At 44.5% G+C, this 17,243-nt stretch overlaps 1 protein-coding gene across 4 annotated transcripts; it reads left to right on the plus strand.

Moving 5' to 3' along the window:
• The first annotated feature begins 90 nt into the window (after positions 1 to 90).
• Positions 91 to 15,690, plus strand: CBLIF (cobalamin binding intrinsic factor). Of its 4 annotated transcripts, none has more exons than XM_043972474.1 (9): positions 91 to 247; positions 2,789 to 2,965; positions 3,408 to 3,521; positions 4,021 to 4,161; positions 5,316 to 5,497; positions 10,653 to 10,821; positions 12,112 to 12,313; positions 14,802 to 14,920; positions 15,508 to 15,690. In XM_043972474.1, exons 1-9 carry the CDS (start codon positions 163 to 165, stop codon positions 15,567 to 15,569), a joined length of 1,251 nt encoding a protein of 416 aa, XP_043828409.1. In that variant the 5' UTR covers positions 91 to 162; the 3' UTR covers positions 15,570 to 15,690. The 4 variants fall into 4 exon arrangements, with proteins under 4 accessions (XP_043828409.1, XP_043828410.1, XP_043828413.1 ...); XM_043972475.1 differs by having other exon boundaries at positions 91 to 238; XM_043972478.1 differs by having other exon boundaries at positions 145 to 238; positions 2,877 to 2,965.
• The last annotated feature ends 1,553 nt before the right edge of the window (positions 15,691 to 17,243 follow it).

Here is a 17,243-nt window from a genome sequence, read left to right on the forward strand (position 1 = left end):
ACCTTGGAAGGTGTGCAGAAGGTAAACATTGATAAGGATGTGAGAAAAGAATACCAGCGGGCAGACGAGGTGGAAGGTAGAAAGGGCGAGGGAAGGGAAGGGCCACTTCTGCTGAAACAGAAGAGGAGTCGGTTACCCTCCTGTAGAAGAGCCCAACAGAAGATGAAGATGATCCTGTTTACAGTCGCTCTCTGGGGCCTCCTCTGGGCAGTGAATGGGGCCCACACCCTCCCCTGGAGTGAGTGCTGTGAGCATGGTTGCCTTTCATTTGAAAGGGGAGAGAGGGACAGGGAGATGAGAAATCTCTACTGAGAGGTGGCTGAGAAGTGTGACATTTGTGTTTGTTCTGCATATGTGTTACCCGTCTTTCCAACCCCACCCCCATAGAATGTAGGCTCCTGGAGGGGGGAGGGGAGGATTTTAGTAGCCGGAGAATTTGGAATACCTAGCGGGGGCATGGGTGCAGAAAAGAAATCACTCTGGGATCCATAGCATAAGTGAAAGTGATGTTGGGGGGGCAGCTAGGTGGCGCAGTGGATAGAACACCATCCCTGGATTCAGGAGGACCTGAGTTCAAATCCGGCCTCAGACACTTGACACTAGCTGTGTGATCCTGGACAAGTGACTTAACCCCAACTGCCCTCCAAAAAAAAAAAAAAAGTGATGTTGGGAGAGAGGGGGCCAGATTGGGTCATTCCTGATGGATCAGGTCATGTGGGTTATGTTTTGGTTTTTTGTTTGTTTTGGTTTTTTTGCACAGGCAATGAGGGTTAAGTGACTTGCCCAGGTAAGTGTCAAGTGTCTGAGGCTGAATTTGAACTCAGGTCCTCCTGAATCCAGGGCCGGTGCTCTATCCACTGCGCCACCTAGCTGCCCCTAGGTCATGTATTTTTATCTCCTTCATGAAGTAGATGAAATAATCCATGGTATGAAATTTGTGGAGATGAAGCCACTGTCTTCCAGACACGTGCTGAAGTGGATGGGGAGTCTCTGTGGGGACTCTGACAGAGAACTAATAAGTAAAAGGCAGGATTTGGTACTGTTGTCCAGTGGAATGAGCACTAGTTCAGAGCTCAGAAGATCTAGGTTCAGTCTTGCCTCTGACACTTGCTGGTTGTGACCTTGAGTAACAAGGTCCATGGGGCTCAGCTTCCTTAACTGTAGAATAAGGGCATTAGAAGTCCCTTCAAGTTCTAGAAATATGATCTTAAGAAATAGGGGCAGCTAGGTGGCGCAGTGGATAGAGCACCGGCCCTGGAATCAGGAGTACCTGAGTTCAAATCCGGCCTCAGACACTTAACACGTACTAGCTGTGTGACCCTGGGCAAGTCACTTAACCCCAATTGCCTCACTTTAAAAAAAAAAAAAAAAGAAAGAAATAATCATATGGGGCAGCTAGGTGTCTCAGTGGATAGAGCACCAGCCCTGGATTCAGGAGGACTTGAGTTCAAATCCGGCCTCAGACACTTATCACTTAACTAGCTGTGTGACCGTGGGCAAGTCACTTAACCCCAATTGCCTCACCAAAGAGAGAGAGAGAGAAAGAGGAAGGAAGGAAGGAAGGAAGGAAGGAAGGAAGGAAGAAAGAAAGAAAGAAAGAAAGAAAGAAAGAAAGAAAGAAAGAAAGAAAGAAAGAAAGAAAGAAAGAAAGAAAGAAAGAAAGAAAGAAAGAAAGAAAGAAAGAAAGAATCATATAGGGGGTATCTAGGTGACGCAGTAGATAGAGCATCAACCCTGGATTCAGGAAAATCTGGGTTCAAATCCAACCTCAGACACTTGACACTTACTAGCTGTGTGACCCTGGGCAAGTCACTTAACCCTCATTGTCCCAAGAGAAAAAAAAGAATCATATATTTCAAAGTAAGAATAACCCTTTATGAGCCTATTATTTCCAAAAGTCTAAGGGAAGGAAATGGCAAACCACTCCAGTATCTCTGCCAAGACCCAAATGGGGTCACAGAGAGTCAGACAAGACTGAAACAACTCAACAACAACCACAACAAGGTCATGTTTGGAGCTGAAGTAACAGGGTAGGAAGAGATTTTCTCATGGCCCTAATTAATAGCTGAACAATATTCACTTCCCCTCAAAAACTACTAGAAGATGACCGCCTTTGGGATGTCAGCCTACTCATTGTTCTTTGTGTTAATGGCAGTATGGTCTGACCATGAACACTGAAGATCCTTCCTGTTATTTAAGTCACTATTTCTTTTTTTTTCTTTTTTTTTTTAGGCAATTGGGGTTAAGTGACTTGCCCAGGGTCACACAGCTAGTAAGTGTCAAGTGTCTGAGGCCGGATTTGAACTCAGGTCCTCCTGACTCCAGGGCCAGTGCTCTATCCACCGCGCCACCTAGCTGCCCCTCTAAGTCACTATTTCTTTAAAAACTGTGTCTCTGTACATTTGGAATGTGCTTTGGTAAATTGGTTCCCAGACATTTTATGTATACTGTAAGAATGCAGAGACTTCCTTTCCTTTTCTTCTGTCTGGACTGGTGTTTGCTACATAGGCAGGTGGTTGTTTTCTGTGAGCTTATTTTTGTATCCTCCTACTTTACTGAAGCTATTCACTGTCTCAGGTCTTTACTCTGCTGATTCTCTAAGATCTTCTAAGTAAACATCGTAGGAAGGCATGCTGGATTTGGAGCCAGAGAAGGTGAGCTTCAATCCCACTCACTCCCTGTGTGACCCTGGGCAAGTCACTTAACCTTCATTGCCCCACAAAAACAAACAACAACAACAACAAAAAGGAATAACTAGATGTTTAAGCAACTTCTTTCTGGTTCCTAGCTATTCCCACAGAAAAGCAAGCCTTGGTGGATGACCTGCAAGATGTCATGGAGAGTTCTGTGACTCCATCTTCCTTTCCCAATCCCAGCATCCTGATTGCCATGAACCTGGTGGGGACCCAGAATGCAGAAGCCCAGAAGCTCCTTACCAAAACCATCATGTCGATTGACTCAACAGGTAACACACATTGGCACCTGGGCTCATCTCCAGTCATCCTGGTGTATATCTTGCCACTGGACCTAGATGGCTCCAGAGGAGAGTGAAGCTGGTGACTTGCACAGCCCTGCCTCACTTAAATCCAGTTCACTGCAAGTCTTGACATCACCTCCCAATGCCACAACAAACAGCCAGTGATTAAGCCCCTGAACTACCTTGTGGTCATTTGCCTCAATGCATTTTCTGAATGGTAATTCCAATCTAGTGCTAACTTTTTTATTTTTCCCATAAGGAAAGGCATTTCACAAACTTACTCTCTGGGTCACCTTAAGAAAAATCAAAGTTATCTGAATAAAGTCAAAGTGAGCAATTTACCTTCCCCTGAAGGGGCTCTGACCAAAAGGCTTTCACAACCATGAACCGGGGGTGAGCTCTTGTTCCTACTCCCTTGACTTCTGTACAGATCTGACCGTTGGCCAGCTAGCCCTCAACATCATGGCTCTCACTTCATCCTGCCAAGATCCTGGAAATAGACTCTCTCTTCTGAAAAGGAAAATGGAGAATTGGGTATCTTCAAGTAAGAGGGGACCCAAAGGGGCATGGGGAGGAACTGGCAAGGAATGAGGAGAATGTATTTCCCCCTTTTCTTTCTAGACTTGCTTACAAATCCTACCAAGTAATGAATGCCTATAAATCGCTCTTTTCCATAGAGAGTGGGAGCAGTCACCTAGGGATATAGAGCCCCAGATGTGAAATGCAAATCCTGCTTCTGACACTTGCTATCTATGACTATGGGCTAAGCAATTAACTCTGGGCTTCAGTTTCCTTATCAACAAAATGTAAAGAGATCGGGATGCCTTGAGTCATCGGAGGATGTAGAATCATCTTCCCCTTGGACAATGATACTGCATCTGTTTGGTTCCATCCCCTTTACACGATCTGAGGAATTGACCCACTACTAACACGTCTCCTTCCTCTTTATAGATGGGCTTGCTACTAAAACATTTTCTTGCCCTGCTTTCCAAAAATAACTCCAGTGATCCAACCTGGCCTTACTGGTCCCCACTGATTTTTAGGCCCACAAGACCCATATTCAGTCTTCTATGGACCCAGCCTGGGACTCTTGGCACTGTGCCAGAAGAACCAAGAGGGCACCTTGGATCTGGCTGTCGGGTTTGCCAAGATGTTGCTAGCCAACGTCTCGCCCTTCAACGTGGGTGAGTGAGAAACTGCTCCAAACCCTCCTGAGCTGGGAACGGGCTAGGAGGGAATACACGAAATGGCAACTCTGAGACCCAAAGGTAAGGAACGGCCAAGAGATGGGAGCAGAGGAGGAGCAGAGCATCATCTGGGGGCAAGCATGGTATAGAGATGACCAAGTCCAGAGCAAAGGATTTGGGGTAACCAGAGAGGATTGTTCCCAAGTAGCGGCAAATCAAGTCATTGATTCACAAGCATTTCTTGGAGGGAATGCATTCCAGGCATGAACGGCGGCCACGGCAAAGACATAGAGATGAGAAATGGAAGGCTTTGGGAGAGGAATGTTTTAAATGGCTGGGGTAGAAAAGGGAATAATGTGTAATAAGACTGGAGAGAGAAGTTGGGTACAGGCTGTGGTGGTCTTTAAAAGCTAAGTAGGGAGGTTTCTATTTGACCCTAGAGCTGACAACAACAATCATCTCTCTAATCTGAGCTTCCTAGTTCCTTCAACCAAGCTTCATAAGACATGGACTCAAGATCCTTCTGGTTGCCCCAGAAATTCTCCATCATCCTTAATAAATGCTGGTTGAATTGACTGGATTCTTAGCATGACATTTCGCTAGGGCCACAATTTCCTTATCTTTTTAGGCCAGAACCTGCTTACTCGTTCATTTACTAAAAGTACTTAGCACCGTGCCAGGCCCATAGCAGGAACTTAGTGATTCATTCTTCCTTCCCTTCCATAACACCATGTACAATGGAGGATATGAAAATACTTAAGACAGGATCTCTTCTCCCTTTGAGAAGTCTACCATCTAGTCAAGGCACAACACACAAAAATAACTTATGAAATGCTAATAATGACAAGAAAGGCAAGAAGGATTTGTGGGAGAAACAGATCACATCCATCTGGGGTGAATGGAACGAGCTTCCTGGAAGATTCCACCGGGTGAATGTAAGCCCCCTGAGGCCAGACACTGATTCATTTTTGTCTTTGTATCCATAGCACCTACAGAGTATAGGCACTTAGTATACACTTATTGAATCAATAAAATTAATAAAGCTGAGGCATTTGACCTGTGACTTACAGAATGGATAGACATTGGGGGCAGGGGGAGATATGGAGATGACATTCATTTGAACAGCAATCCACATTTCATATGCTCAACAGATACTGGAGCTTTGGCCACCTTGGCCCTGACTTGTGTTAGCAACATGATCCCTGAAGATCTGGATGATGAATACAGTGAGTTCTTTGGTCACGTATTAACAAATATTGTGGAGAACCTCAGCAGGAGAATTGAAGACAATGGCCTTATTGGGGGACTGTACAGCACGGGCTTAGCCATGCAGGTAACCAATAAATGACCACTGGGAAAATCCCAACACTTGGAGATGATCAACTGGGAAAATTTTAATCATGGCTCCAACAATGTCTAGCAGTGTGTTATCCACTAAATCCCTTCATTAAATCTCACCTGTGGGGAGGCAGTGTGGGACATCGTCAAAAGTACCTACTCTCCAATCCGAGTTCTGAGGTTGGAATCCGGCCCATGACAATATCTGTGTGACGTTGGGCAACTCACTTCATTCCATGGGCCTCAGTTTCCTCCTCTGTAAAATGAGAGGGTTGGACAAGATGGTGTCCAGCTATGATCCTCTGATCATTACTGTGTCTGACTCTGTTTCTCCATTGGTCAAATGGGAATAATGATGGTTGATCCTTCCCAACCTCACAGGACAGGAATGAGGGTTCTGTGCAAAAAGACTGAGATTCCTTGAAAGAAAAATGGTACAAAAATCTAAGGAAATATTGTTTTAGATTATAAGGATAACATAAATTCAATTATCATTAAATACACAAAGTGACTTAATGGCTCCCCCAGAATGCACTGGGCATCACTGGATTATCATCTTATGGCTCTATATCCTTAAGGGAACTCAAAGACCCTCTAATTCAACTGCCTTGTTTTATAGAAGAAGCCACTGAGCCCAGTGTGTAATAAGCATGGCTATGATGCTCACTCGATTTGTTGCTAACCTATTAGTGGCCCCTTTTTCCATTTTAGACAAGTCAGGAAAGGTTTACTTTTATTCCCTGTATTTGTTAGTTAATTGCAGTCTAGACTTTATCACCTGCAGTATACATTTCTATGAGTCACAGCAATTTCTGATAAAAGGCAAGCACTAATTCAAACACTGATAACCGATGGCACCTGGTTGGTTACACAGCTGGTCCTTTTATTCTATAACTGTCCCTATTTTGATATTTACCCAAGAAGTTTGCAGTCTGAGGCTTGGGATCATGGGACTGCATATTCAGAGCTGGAAGAGACCTCAGGGATCAACAAGTCCAACCTCCTTATTTTATAGATGGAGAAACTGAGGCCCAGAGGGGTCGTATGATTTTCCCAGCATCACACAAATAGTTCCTGTATGAGAAGGAAGCACCTGGTGTCAGTGGGATGTACTGAATGTCCTGGATTCTCTGACAGAAGCCTCACTTGCCAAGATCAGGACTAATTCCTGCTCAGATTTTGAAGCAGGTGTTTGAGGTCAAGGACACTGGCAAAGAAGGGGCAGCTGTGCCCTTAAGCCTTCAGGGCCATTCAGATGCCTATTATTCTCTGGTGTATCTGAGTCATGGGGGCTTGAGACTGAGTCCTGCCTCAGATACTTAGTAACACTATGACCCTGGGCATATGAGTCAATCTCTCCCAGCCTAGGTTTTCCCATGTATACAATGGGGATGATTATCGCATCTGTCTCAAAGGGTTATTGTGAGGATCAAATGAGACAATATGTAAAAATGCTTTGCAGATAAATATTAATATAAATATTTGATATTATTGTTAGCTAGCTATTGTGGGGAGGTGCTATTGAAAGGTATCAAGCCATAGCCTCAGAAGTATTGTTAGCCATCAATTTGTTGGAAACAGATATAGATAAGGGGATGAATACAGTGTGGAGAGACAGAGACAGAGAGAGAAACAGTGTTTTAGACTTTGAAGTTTACTGAAGAGTCTGAGTGGCAGTGGGAATATTTGCACTGAGTGCTTGAGAGTTTGTGAGCTGGTGTAGACCAGGAGATGTGAGTCAGCGGGGTCCTTGGGAAGAGAGCATGGTGACTAGGCAGAGAAAAGGATTTATAGATGGTGTAGTAGAGTGATTCAAAAGCCAAGTGTGGGGCAGCGAGGTGGCACAGTGGATAGAGCACGGGCCCTGGAGTCAGGAGTACCTGAGTTCAAATCTGGCCTCAGACACTTGACACTTACTAGCTGTGTGATCCTGGGCAAGTCACTTAACCCCAATTGCCTCACTAAATAAATAAATAATTTTTAAAAAGCCAAGTGTAGGGGAGCTGGCCTGCCCCACCTGTAGCCTGGGTCTTGGTCTGAGAACTCTGCACAGGGGAAGGTGGACCCTGCTAGTCAGTCACATGACAATTACACCAGGATTAGGACACTAAGGACAAGCTACTAGCCTTGTTTGGTCTCATATGACCTTTTAAAATCAAGGTCTTAAAGTTCTCTTTTGGGAAGCACAGTAGCTGTTTCCATGGAGATGGGAGCCGAGAGTACAGGCTAAGTGGGATGGGGACAATGGGTGAGGTTAGTTTGATGGCCTCCTACCTCCCCTCCTGCATTTAAGATTCCCTTGGGGGAGTCACCGTGCCCAAGTAGCTCTTTTCCAGGCACTCCCACAAAGCAAAAGGGCACCAAAGGGCTTGCTGCTCTTAGATTTTCTTCCATAAGACCAACATTATCCAAGTATCATTTTTTCTTTTCTTTTTTTTGCGGGGCAATATATATTTTTTGGTGGGACAATAAGGGTTAAGTGACTTGCCCAGGGTCACACAGCTAGTAAGTGTCAAGTGTCTGAGACTGGATTTGAACTCAGGTCCTCCTGAATTCAGGGCCAGTGCTTTATCCACTGCACCACCAAGCTGCCTCCTGTTATCCAAGTATCTTGACTGAGGCAGCATGGTGCAGAGAAATGGCTCTACTGGCTGTAGAGTCAGAGGACATGGGTTCAAATCCCACCTGTGATGCTTACTACTTCTGTGATTGTGGCAAATAACCCTGAAAAGCCTCAGTTTCTACATCTGTAAAATGAGGGGGCTGGAATAGATAAATTCTAGAGTTCCTTCCAGCTCTATATTTGTGATCCTGTCTCTGAGCTGCCCATCCTTAGTTATGTCCATAGTCAGGCAGGCAACAGGGTGACTTTTTTTTTCTTGGAGTGGGAGAGGGCAGAGACTGATTCCATAAATTCTAAACAACTATCTAGTAAGTCATAGAGGGTCACAGTTTTCCTAAGTCTGAGAATTACCCATACTGAAAAAATCATAGGCCCTTGATACGTTGGAGTATCTCTGCAGTGGGCAGCCAGGTGGCACACTGGATAGAGCAGTGGCCCTGAAATTGGGAGGACCTCAATTCAAATATCACACATTAGACACTTACCAGCTGTGTGACCCTGGGAAAAATCACTTAACTCCAATTGACTTAAATATTGCCTTAAATATCCAGGGCCATCTTCAGTCATCCTGATATATATCTTGCTACTGGACCCAGATGGCTCTGAAGGAGAGAGTGAGGTTGGTGACCCTGCACAGCCCTTCCTCACTTAAATCCAATTCAGCGCAAGTCATGACATCACTGATGTCATAGTCCTCTTTGAGAACAAAGGACAAACAACAAACAAATCTCTACAGGATTGAAAATCTCCACAAGAAAAATATACAGGGGGTATCTAGGTGGCACAGTGGATAGAGCACCGGCCCTAGATTCAGGAGGACCTGAGTTCAAATCCAGCCTCAGACACTTGATACTTACTAGCTGTGTGACCCTGGGCAAGTCACTTAACTCTCACTGTCCTGCCAATATATATGTATGTGTATATATATATATATATATGTGTGTGTGTGTGTGTGTGTGTGTGTGTATGTATATATATGTGTGTGTGTGTGTGTATATGTATGTGTATGTATATGTATATACATATGAGCATATAAAAAAAATCTGTGCAAGAAAAGGTAGCATCACTAGAGGCTGTGTCTGTGATAGTTGGAGTAGCTAGGTGGCACAGAAGATAGAGCACTGGGCCTGGAGTCGAGTTCAAATTTGGTCTCAGGTACTTGCTAGCTGTGTGACCCTAGGCAAGTCACTTATAACATGAGCTGGAGAAAGAAACGGCAAACCACTCCAGTATTTGTCCAAGAAAACTCCAAGTGAGATCACAAAGAGTCAAACGCAACTGAAATGACTGGACAACAACAAATCTTTAAGTTAAACAACAAGCACATCTGCCCCTGACAGTGCATGCTATGCATATATAGCACTTGGCCCAACCCCAGCTGACACTGCTGAGCAAACCACTGGTTTCTTCTCCCCCCAGGGTTCTTGGCATAACCCATGAGGGGATGGGGAGGGGGGAGGATAGAGGAGTCTAGTACTATAGCTCATAAGCTCCCACTGGTGTGTTTCCCCTGTTGATATCAACAAGCCAGGCAAATTTAATTAGCTTTTAGAAGCAAGTATTTACCAAAGTAGTAAAGTAAGAACAATTGATAAAAACATTCCCTGCTCCCAAAATGGGTTAACTACTCTACCCAGGGACAAAAAGAGTCTAGGAGAAAGTTTTTGTTTGTCCTTTGTTCTCAAAGAGAACCATGAAGTCAGGGTGACATCATGACTTGCAGTGAATTGGATTTAAGTGAGGAAGGGCAGTGCAAGGTCACCCACCTCACTCTCTCCTCCAGAGCCATCTCGGTCTAGTAGCAAAATAGATATCAGGATGACTGGATTAGGGTTAAGTGATTTGCCCAAGGTCACCCAGCTGGTAGGTATCTAAGATAAGATTTGCACTCAGCTCCTCCCAACTTCAGAGTCAGTGCTCTATCCACTGTGTCACCTAGCTGCCCTAAGAGAAAGTAGGCCCAAGCTTGAAGATTACATGCAGCAAAGCTCTTGGTTGCTGGAAGTGCTCTCCTCTTTCTCTGGAGTCCCTGTGAAGTTTCCCATAGGTATATAGTGTAGCTTTCTATAAAGTTCTGAAGCTGCCTTTTCTCGGTGTATTTAGTTCATCCTCAGCCACCAATATGAAGTCCAAACCTTCCATTCCACAAGGTTCACAAGGTCATGTTTTGGTCAAAAAGGCGGAGGAGCAGAGATATAGAGGTCTTCTCCCTGCCTCACTTCATGAGCACTTCCTCCTCAGGGGCTTAACTAGAACTGCTGGGTCAACACTCCAAGGCTGGGTTATGATCTGGCTTGCTATTTTACAAAAGATCCACAGGTGGTAATAGGGCATGTATTAGAATAACACAAGTGCTTTATTGATTCAATAGAGATTTTCTCATCTGAGAATGGTACAATGGTTAGAGCATCTTGTAAGTTACTTTAAGTGGAGTGGAGCGGAGTGATTGACTCGAGCAGTCCCCTCCCTTATAAGTGACTGGTCAGTGTTCCCTATTACCCCGAGAACATTTTTCTTCCTTTCCCAGGCTCTCTCTGTGCAACCTGTAGAGAAGTGGAACTGCGGGAAGACCATAGAAAGAGTACTCAAGGAGATTGAGCAGAATCAATTTGCTAACCCCATGTCTATCGCTCAGATCCTTCCTTCCCTGAAGGGCAAAACTTACTTAGATGTGCCCCGTATCACTTGTTCTATTGGTAAGCATGCCTTTAAAGATGCAAAGTCCTTGAGAGCAAGATTTAGGCGCTGCCCGGCAGACATCAAGTCAGATAGCCAAACAGCTATGCTATGCCAGGCACTGTGCTAAACTCTGGGGACACAGAGAGATTAAAAACAAACAAAACAAAAGCCAGTCCCTACTCTCAAGGAGCTCACTGTCTGATGACATCACCTATATGTCTGTTCTTGATGACCTATCAGCCAGTGACTTCCATCTACACCCTCCTCTCTTATTGAGATGCCCCGACAGTCACGCACTTAGCAACACACCCCTGCAGCTGAAAAATCAATGTGATCCATACTGATCCTCCTCCTTGGAGAATCAGCACCGCCTGCATACTCAGAACAAAAGGGCTAGAAACCAAGCAGTGACACAGGACAGATTGTTCAGGGTCCACTTTAACCCAAAGAATTTCCAGGGCCCTGCCTCCCTATCCCATGTGCCATTTCCCAAATCTGTTCCAGCAGGGGCAGCTAGGGGGCGCAGTGGATAGAGCACCAGCCCTGGATTCAGGAGGACCTGAGTTCAATCCAGCCTCAGACACTTGACACTTATTAGCTGTGTGACCCTGGGCAAGTCACTTAAGCATTATTGCACCGAAAACAAAACAAACAAAAAAACAAAAACAAAATCTGTTTCTGCTTTAAGCTGCCACAGCGTCTTTGTAAGACTGCCTGTGTCTCCAGGCCTATTCCCCCACCTTCTCCTCGGGTTACTCTGAAACTTGAAAGCTGAGTTTCTCACACTGTTGAGATGGTTTTTCCTTAGTGTTTGTTTAAAGGTGCACCCTCAAGAGTTGTCTAAGGAAGCTCTACTTATGTCTATAAAATACAGTAAAGGGACAAAAGGTCTCAAACCCAATTTGAACATTCTTTTAAAACAAAAGCACAGAGAAGGACAAAGGAGCCTCTTCTAGACTTTCTGTGATGACAGGAATCAAAATAAGAGCTTCACCTGCCACACTTCATTAGAACAACACAGGGGCAGCTAGATGGCGTAGTGGATAGAGCACTGGCCCTGGATTAAGGGGGACCTGAGTTCAAATCCAGCCTCAGACACTTAACACTTACTAGCTGTGTGACCCTGGGCAAGTCACTTAACCCCAATTGCCTCACCCCAAAAAAAAAAAAAAAACACAGAGGGCCCACCCAGGCCCTGCCCTCTCTCTTAAAGTTTTTATGGATAAGTTCCCAATGCTAGAAAAGGCATCAGCTCTATATGGGCAAGCTCTGCCATCTTACAAAGCCTAACTCTTCACTCTCTGCAGATCAAGAGGTGAGGCAAACTCTACAGAGACAGCCTGGCTCCCTCTGGACCTCAGATTCTGATATCACAGTGACTTACACAATCAATAACCAGCTGAGGGGAGTGGAACTGATCTTCAACGAAACGGAGGTGGTCAGTGTGAGAAAAGGATCATTCCTCCTTGCCGTTCTAGAAGAAGCCCAGCGCAAAAACCCCAAATTCAAGTGAGTTAAGCTTGCAACACCCTCTGGGGGCCTTGGGCACCATGCCCTTCCCTCCTCTATCACTCACTGAACAAATTTACCTTTGCTGGGAGACTTCTACATAGCACTTGGTCTCCCTGGGCCTCATTTTCCTCATCCGTAAAATGAAGAGGTTGGACTAGGGGGCCTCCGAGGTCCCCTCCTGCTTGAGGTCTACGATCCTCCATGCGCCCAGGTCTCAGATTCTCCTTTAGTCAAATGGGGTTACTGATGATTGGTCCTCTCTCAGCCTCAAAGAAAAATAAGGTGAGAATGTCTCTGTGAAGTAGACTGAGCTTCCCTGCAAGAAAGATAATACAAAAAATCCGAGGAAACAGTGTTTTAGATGATAAAAACAATGTAAAGTCTCATGACTCGTTGTAAGAAGGGATTTAATGGTTCCCCAGAAAGCCCAGGACATCCTGCCAGCCACGGGTAAGTTTTCTAACCTTTTAGGATTATAGGACTAGGTTATAGGGCTGTTTTGGGGCCTATTGGGAATCCAAAACAATAAGAAGAAGAAGAAGATAGGGTCCATGCACACCAGGAGCTTGCAGCTGAGCTGGGGGCATGAGACCTGCAGAGGTAAAACATAACCGCACACAAGGCAGCAAATGAGCAAGTGCCAAATGAGAGGAGCCAACAAGAAAAGTCAGAGCCCTTTGGAAGAGGAAAGGTCACTGTGGGCCGCAATGGTGTGGACAGGCTTCTTACACTAGGAAGCACTTGAGAAGAGTTTTCAAAAATAACAGGACTTAGGTAAAGGGAGAGGGCGTTCGGAAAGAGAAACCATCGCAGAATCTGGGTGGGAAGAGAAGTCAAAAGCCTTATCCAAACTATTCCAGCACCACCCCCACCCCCACCATCATCATCACAATAACAATAAATAGATAATACTTGGATGTGATATTTGTCAGCAGAGAGAAACTACAACCCAGCTATGATGTCAAGAACTCCTAGCGAGTTGCCTTCTCCAGTGTCACACAACTATGAATGAGTGACTGACTGACTGACTGAAATAGCATATATTAAGCATTTACTATGGGCAAAGTAGGGCAGCTATGTGATGCAGTGGACAGAGTATTGGGCCTAAAGTAAGAAAGGCTCTCATCTTCCTGAGTTGAAATCCAGCTTCAGACACTTCCTAGCTGTGTGACCCTGGGCAAGTCATTTCACCCTGTTTGCCTCCGTTTCCAAATCTGTAAAATGAGCGAAGAGGGAACTAGCAAACCACTCCAGTATTTTTGCCAAGAAAACCCCAAATGGGGTCACAAAGAGTCAGACACAACTCAACAACAACAAATGGACAAAGTACGATGCCAAGAGGTAGAGGTATACATATAAAAGTAAAACAGTTCTTAAAGTGATCTTAAATAGTTCACATTCAGCTACAAGTCAGCTGGAAAGGCCCCATGGGTAAATCAACAAGCACTTATTAAATGCCTACTATGTGTCACACATTATGGGTCCTTAGGAAGCAGCAGTGAAGGGGGCAGCTTGGATGGTGCAGTAGATAAAGCACTGGCCTTGGATTCAGGGGTACCTGAGTTCAAATCCAGCCTCAGACACTTGACAGTTACTAGCTGTGTGACCCTGGGAAAGTCACTTAACCCTCATTGCCCTCCAGGAAAAAAAGGACAAAAAAGGAAGCAGCAGTAAAGCAGATGATCATAAGACATCGTCTTTCATATCATTTTCACTGATACAGTAGATATACTATATGACTTTGCCTCAGATAATAATACATCAATATAATGTAAAGTAGAATAGAATAATAGGGTCAAACTTAGGTTGTTCCAAAACTCTCAGGCCCAGTTTTAAGCTACTAAAGCTGAAAACCAGTCAGACCTTGGGGACATCCCATAAAGCAAGGCATAACAGTGTAATGAAAAAAATGCTGAATTTAGGATGGGGATTGACCCCCACTTCAAGTCACTTAACCTTTCTGAGATTTAGTTTCTTCAACCATAAAAAGAAGACCATCCTACTTTCATTACCTCCCAAGTGGGATTGTTATAAGAATCAAACAATATAACATAGGTAAAAAGGTTTTTGCACTATAATGCAGTATAAAAAAATAATTATTATCATAGCCACTTTGTTGTCAGTTAGTCACACCAGACTCTTCATGACCCCATTTGGGGTTTTCTTGGCAAAAATACTGGAGGGTTTGCCATTTCCTTCTCCAGTTCATTTTACAGATAAGGAAATTGAGGCAAACAGGGTTAAGTGACTTGCCTAGGGTCACACAGTTGGCAAGTGTCTGAGGCCACATTGGAATTCAGGAAGAAGGGTTTTCCTGGCTCCCAGTCCAGCAGTGCTCTATCCACTTCACCATACAGCTTCCCCAGATATCCTTCATATATGAAGTATCTCCACACTATCTAGAATACATCTGTGTCTTCCATTTCTGTACTTCTATCACTTAACCTGAGATGTTTGGTCACCTGAAGTTTTATCCTCCTTACAGATTTGAATCCAGAATGACATCTTGGGGCCTTTATATCACCTCCATCAACAACATCCATGAAGTGGAAAACCACAGGACCTACTGGCAATTCCTTAGTGGCAAAACTCCTTTGGATCAAGGTGGGTAAAGGTTAAAACCAGGCGCTTTGTGTTGGGAGTATGATAATGAAGACAAAGAAGGACCAGCTTGGGGGATGGGGGGAGACTAATGGTTGTCAGTTGTTCCCTGGGCTTATGAAATATCCCTTGATATACTCCTATAACCAAGACACTAGGTGGCAGAATGTAGCCCCAAGGTGTGTGGAAGAACACACTGGCTTTATCACTGAACTAAACAGCACTGGTGTTTTCAAAAAGTGGGTGGCGCAGGGGCAGCTATGTGGCGCAGGGGATAGAGCACCGGCCTTGGAGTCAGGAAGACCTGAGTTCAAGTCTGACCTCAGACACTTGACACTTACTAGCTGTGTGACCCTGGGCAAGTCACTTAACCCCAATTGCCTCACCAAAAAAAAAAAATGTAGTGTTTGTTCTCCTTGAAAATATTGGGTGTCCCAAAAATCTTAGTGTGGTTTTAAGCCATTTAGAGCTGAGAACCGCACTTAGACTTTTGCATCCCCCTTTATTAAAGGCATGTTATCTATCATTGGGAATTAGCGAGTTACATAAACAGTTTTGACCTCAACTCTTTCTTGGTTTTTCCCCCACAGGGGTTGGCTCCTACATCCCCTATAACAATGAACACATCACAGCCAATTTCACACAGTACTAAGATGACCTCCGTGCTCAACTTTTTATCAACTTTACCCCAGGGAAGGAGAGAGGCTCATACCCGCACCTGCCCTACAAAGTTCAGTGACAATTACACAGAAATAAAAGACGCATTGAAGAAATTCTTGATTTCCTGTTTGTTCCCTTTGGTTTCAGAGGAAAGCCTATGACCTGAAGACATAAGCCTAGTTTCTCAGTCCTCACGGAAATCACCAGAAGTCATAGTTTGAACTGGAGTTGGGAGAAAGGAAGGAGGCAAGAAGACTTGTTCAGGGGGCCTAAATCTACAGTCCAAAGCACAGCATAACGGATAGGGTGCTGGCCCTGGCATCAAGAAGACCTTGTTTTGAATCCCACTTGGGAGGGGGCAGCTAGGTGGCGCAGTGGATAGAGCACCAGCCCTGGATTCAGGAGGACCTACCTGAGTTCAAATCTGGCCTCAGACGCTTGACACTTACTAGCTGTGTGACCCTGGGCAAGTCACTTAACCCCCATTGTCCCACACAAAAAAAAATACCACTTGAGATACAGGACCATAGATTTGGAGCTAAAACACACCTCAGAGGTCTTCTAGTCCAGTTCCTACATCCTTCAGATAAGTCAACTGAGGCCCAGAAAGGTTAGGTCATTTGCCCAAGGTCACAGAAGCAGGAAGTGGCAGAGCCAGGTCCTGTGATTCCAAACCCACCACTCTACCTATGTGAACCTAAGTAGGTATCTACCTCAGTTTCTTCATCTATAAACAAGGATAATAATAGCCTGTCCCTCTCAGAGTTGTCAGGATAAAATAATGTATTTTAAAGCATTTGGCAAAGTTTAAAGCACTATATAAATGCTATATCATCTTCACCATCACCACCACCACCGCCGTCATCATCATCCCTGCCCCGCCCCCAACAAAAAGATAAATACAGACATTTTGCTTAAATCAGCAAGGGTAGTAACTCTGCCAGGGTAAAGTTAAAAAGGTATCAGCCCACTAGCTGTGTGACCCTAGGCAAGTCACTTAACTCCAATTGCCTCACCCCAAAAAAAAAAAAATGCATCAGCCTAATTTGGGCGGAGGGGGAGTGGAGGGACAATTCAAGCATACTGTCAGGACAAAAAGAAAAGATTTGTCAGAAATATGTGTTTCTCTTAAGGACTCTATTGGCTACTGTTGATGGTCAGCTCATTTCTCTAGTGGAATATAGGGTTTGTTTGTGGTTTGTTTTTGGTTTTGTTTTTTATTTTGCAGGGCAATGGGGGTTAAGTGACTTGCCCAGGGTCACACCGCTAGTGAGGGTCAAGTGTCTGAGGCCAGAGATGAATTTAGGTACTCCTGAATCCAGGGCCGGTGCATTATCCACTGCGCCACCTAGCTGCCTCCTGGAATATAGTTTGCAATGCAGGACACCATCAGAGAAGATGAAAACCATTGTGATTAATAGCAAAAGACTGCCCCCTCGTGGTATTATGTTGTCCATACCGTGTCTATGATGAAATGGTGTCTTTTAAAAGAAAAATATGTGGTTGTATCCCCAAAGTTTAGCAATGTTTTGCACACAATACGGAAGCAAACAAAAGGCACCTTGCTCCCTCTTTTAGAAATATAAAGAAGGCATTTGTCAGTTGTCTTAGTCTTAAAACTTTGGGCTGATCTCTTTTACTGTACACTTAGAAACAATGCTCTATT

The sequence above is a fragment of the Dromiciops gliroides genome, chromosome 6 (assembly GCF_019393635.1).
Source record: "Dromiciops gliroides isolate mDroGli1 chromosome 6, mDroGli1.pri, whole genome shotgun sequence".
Classification (NCBI taxonomy): domain Eukaryota; kingdom Metazoa; phylum Chordata; class Mammalia; order Microbiotheria; family Microbiotheriidae; genus Dromiciops; species Dromiciops gliroides.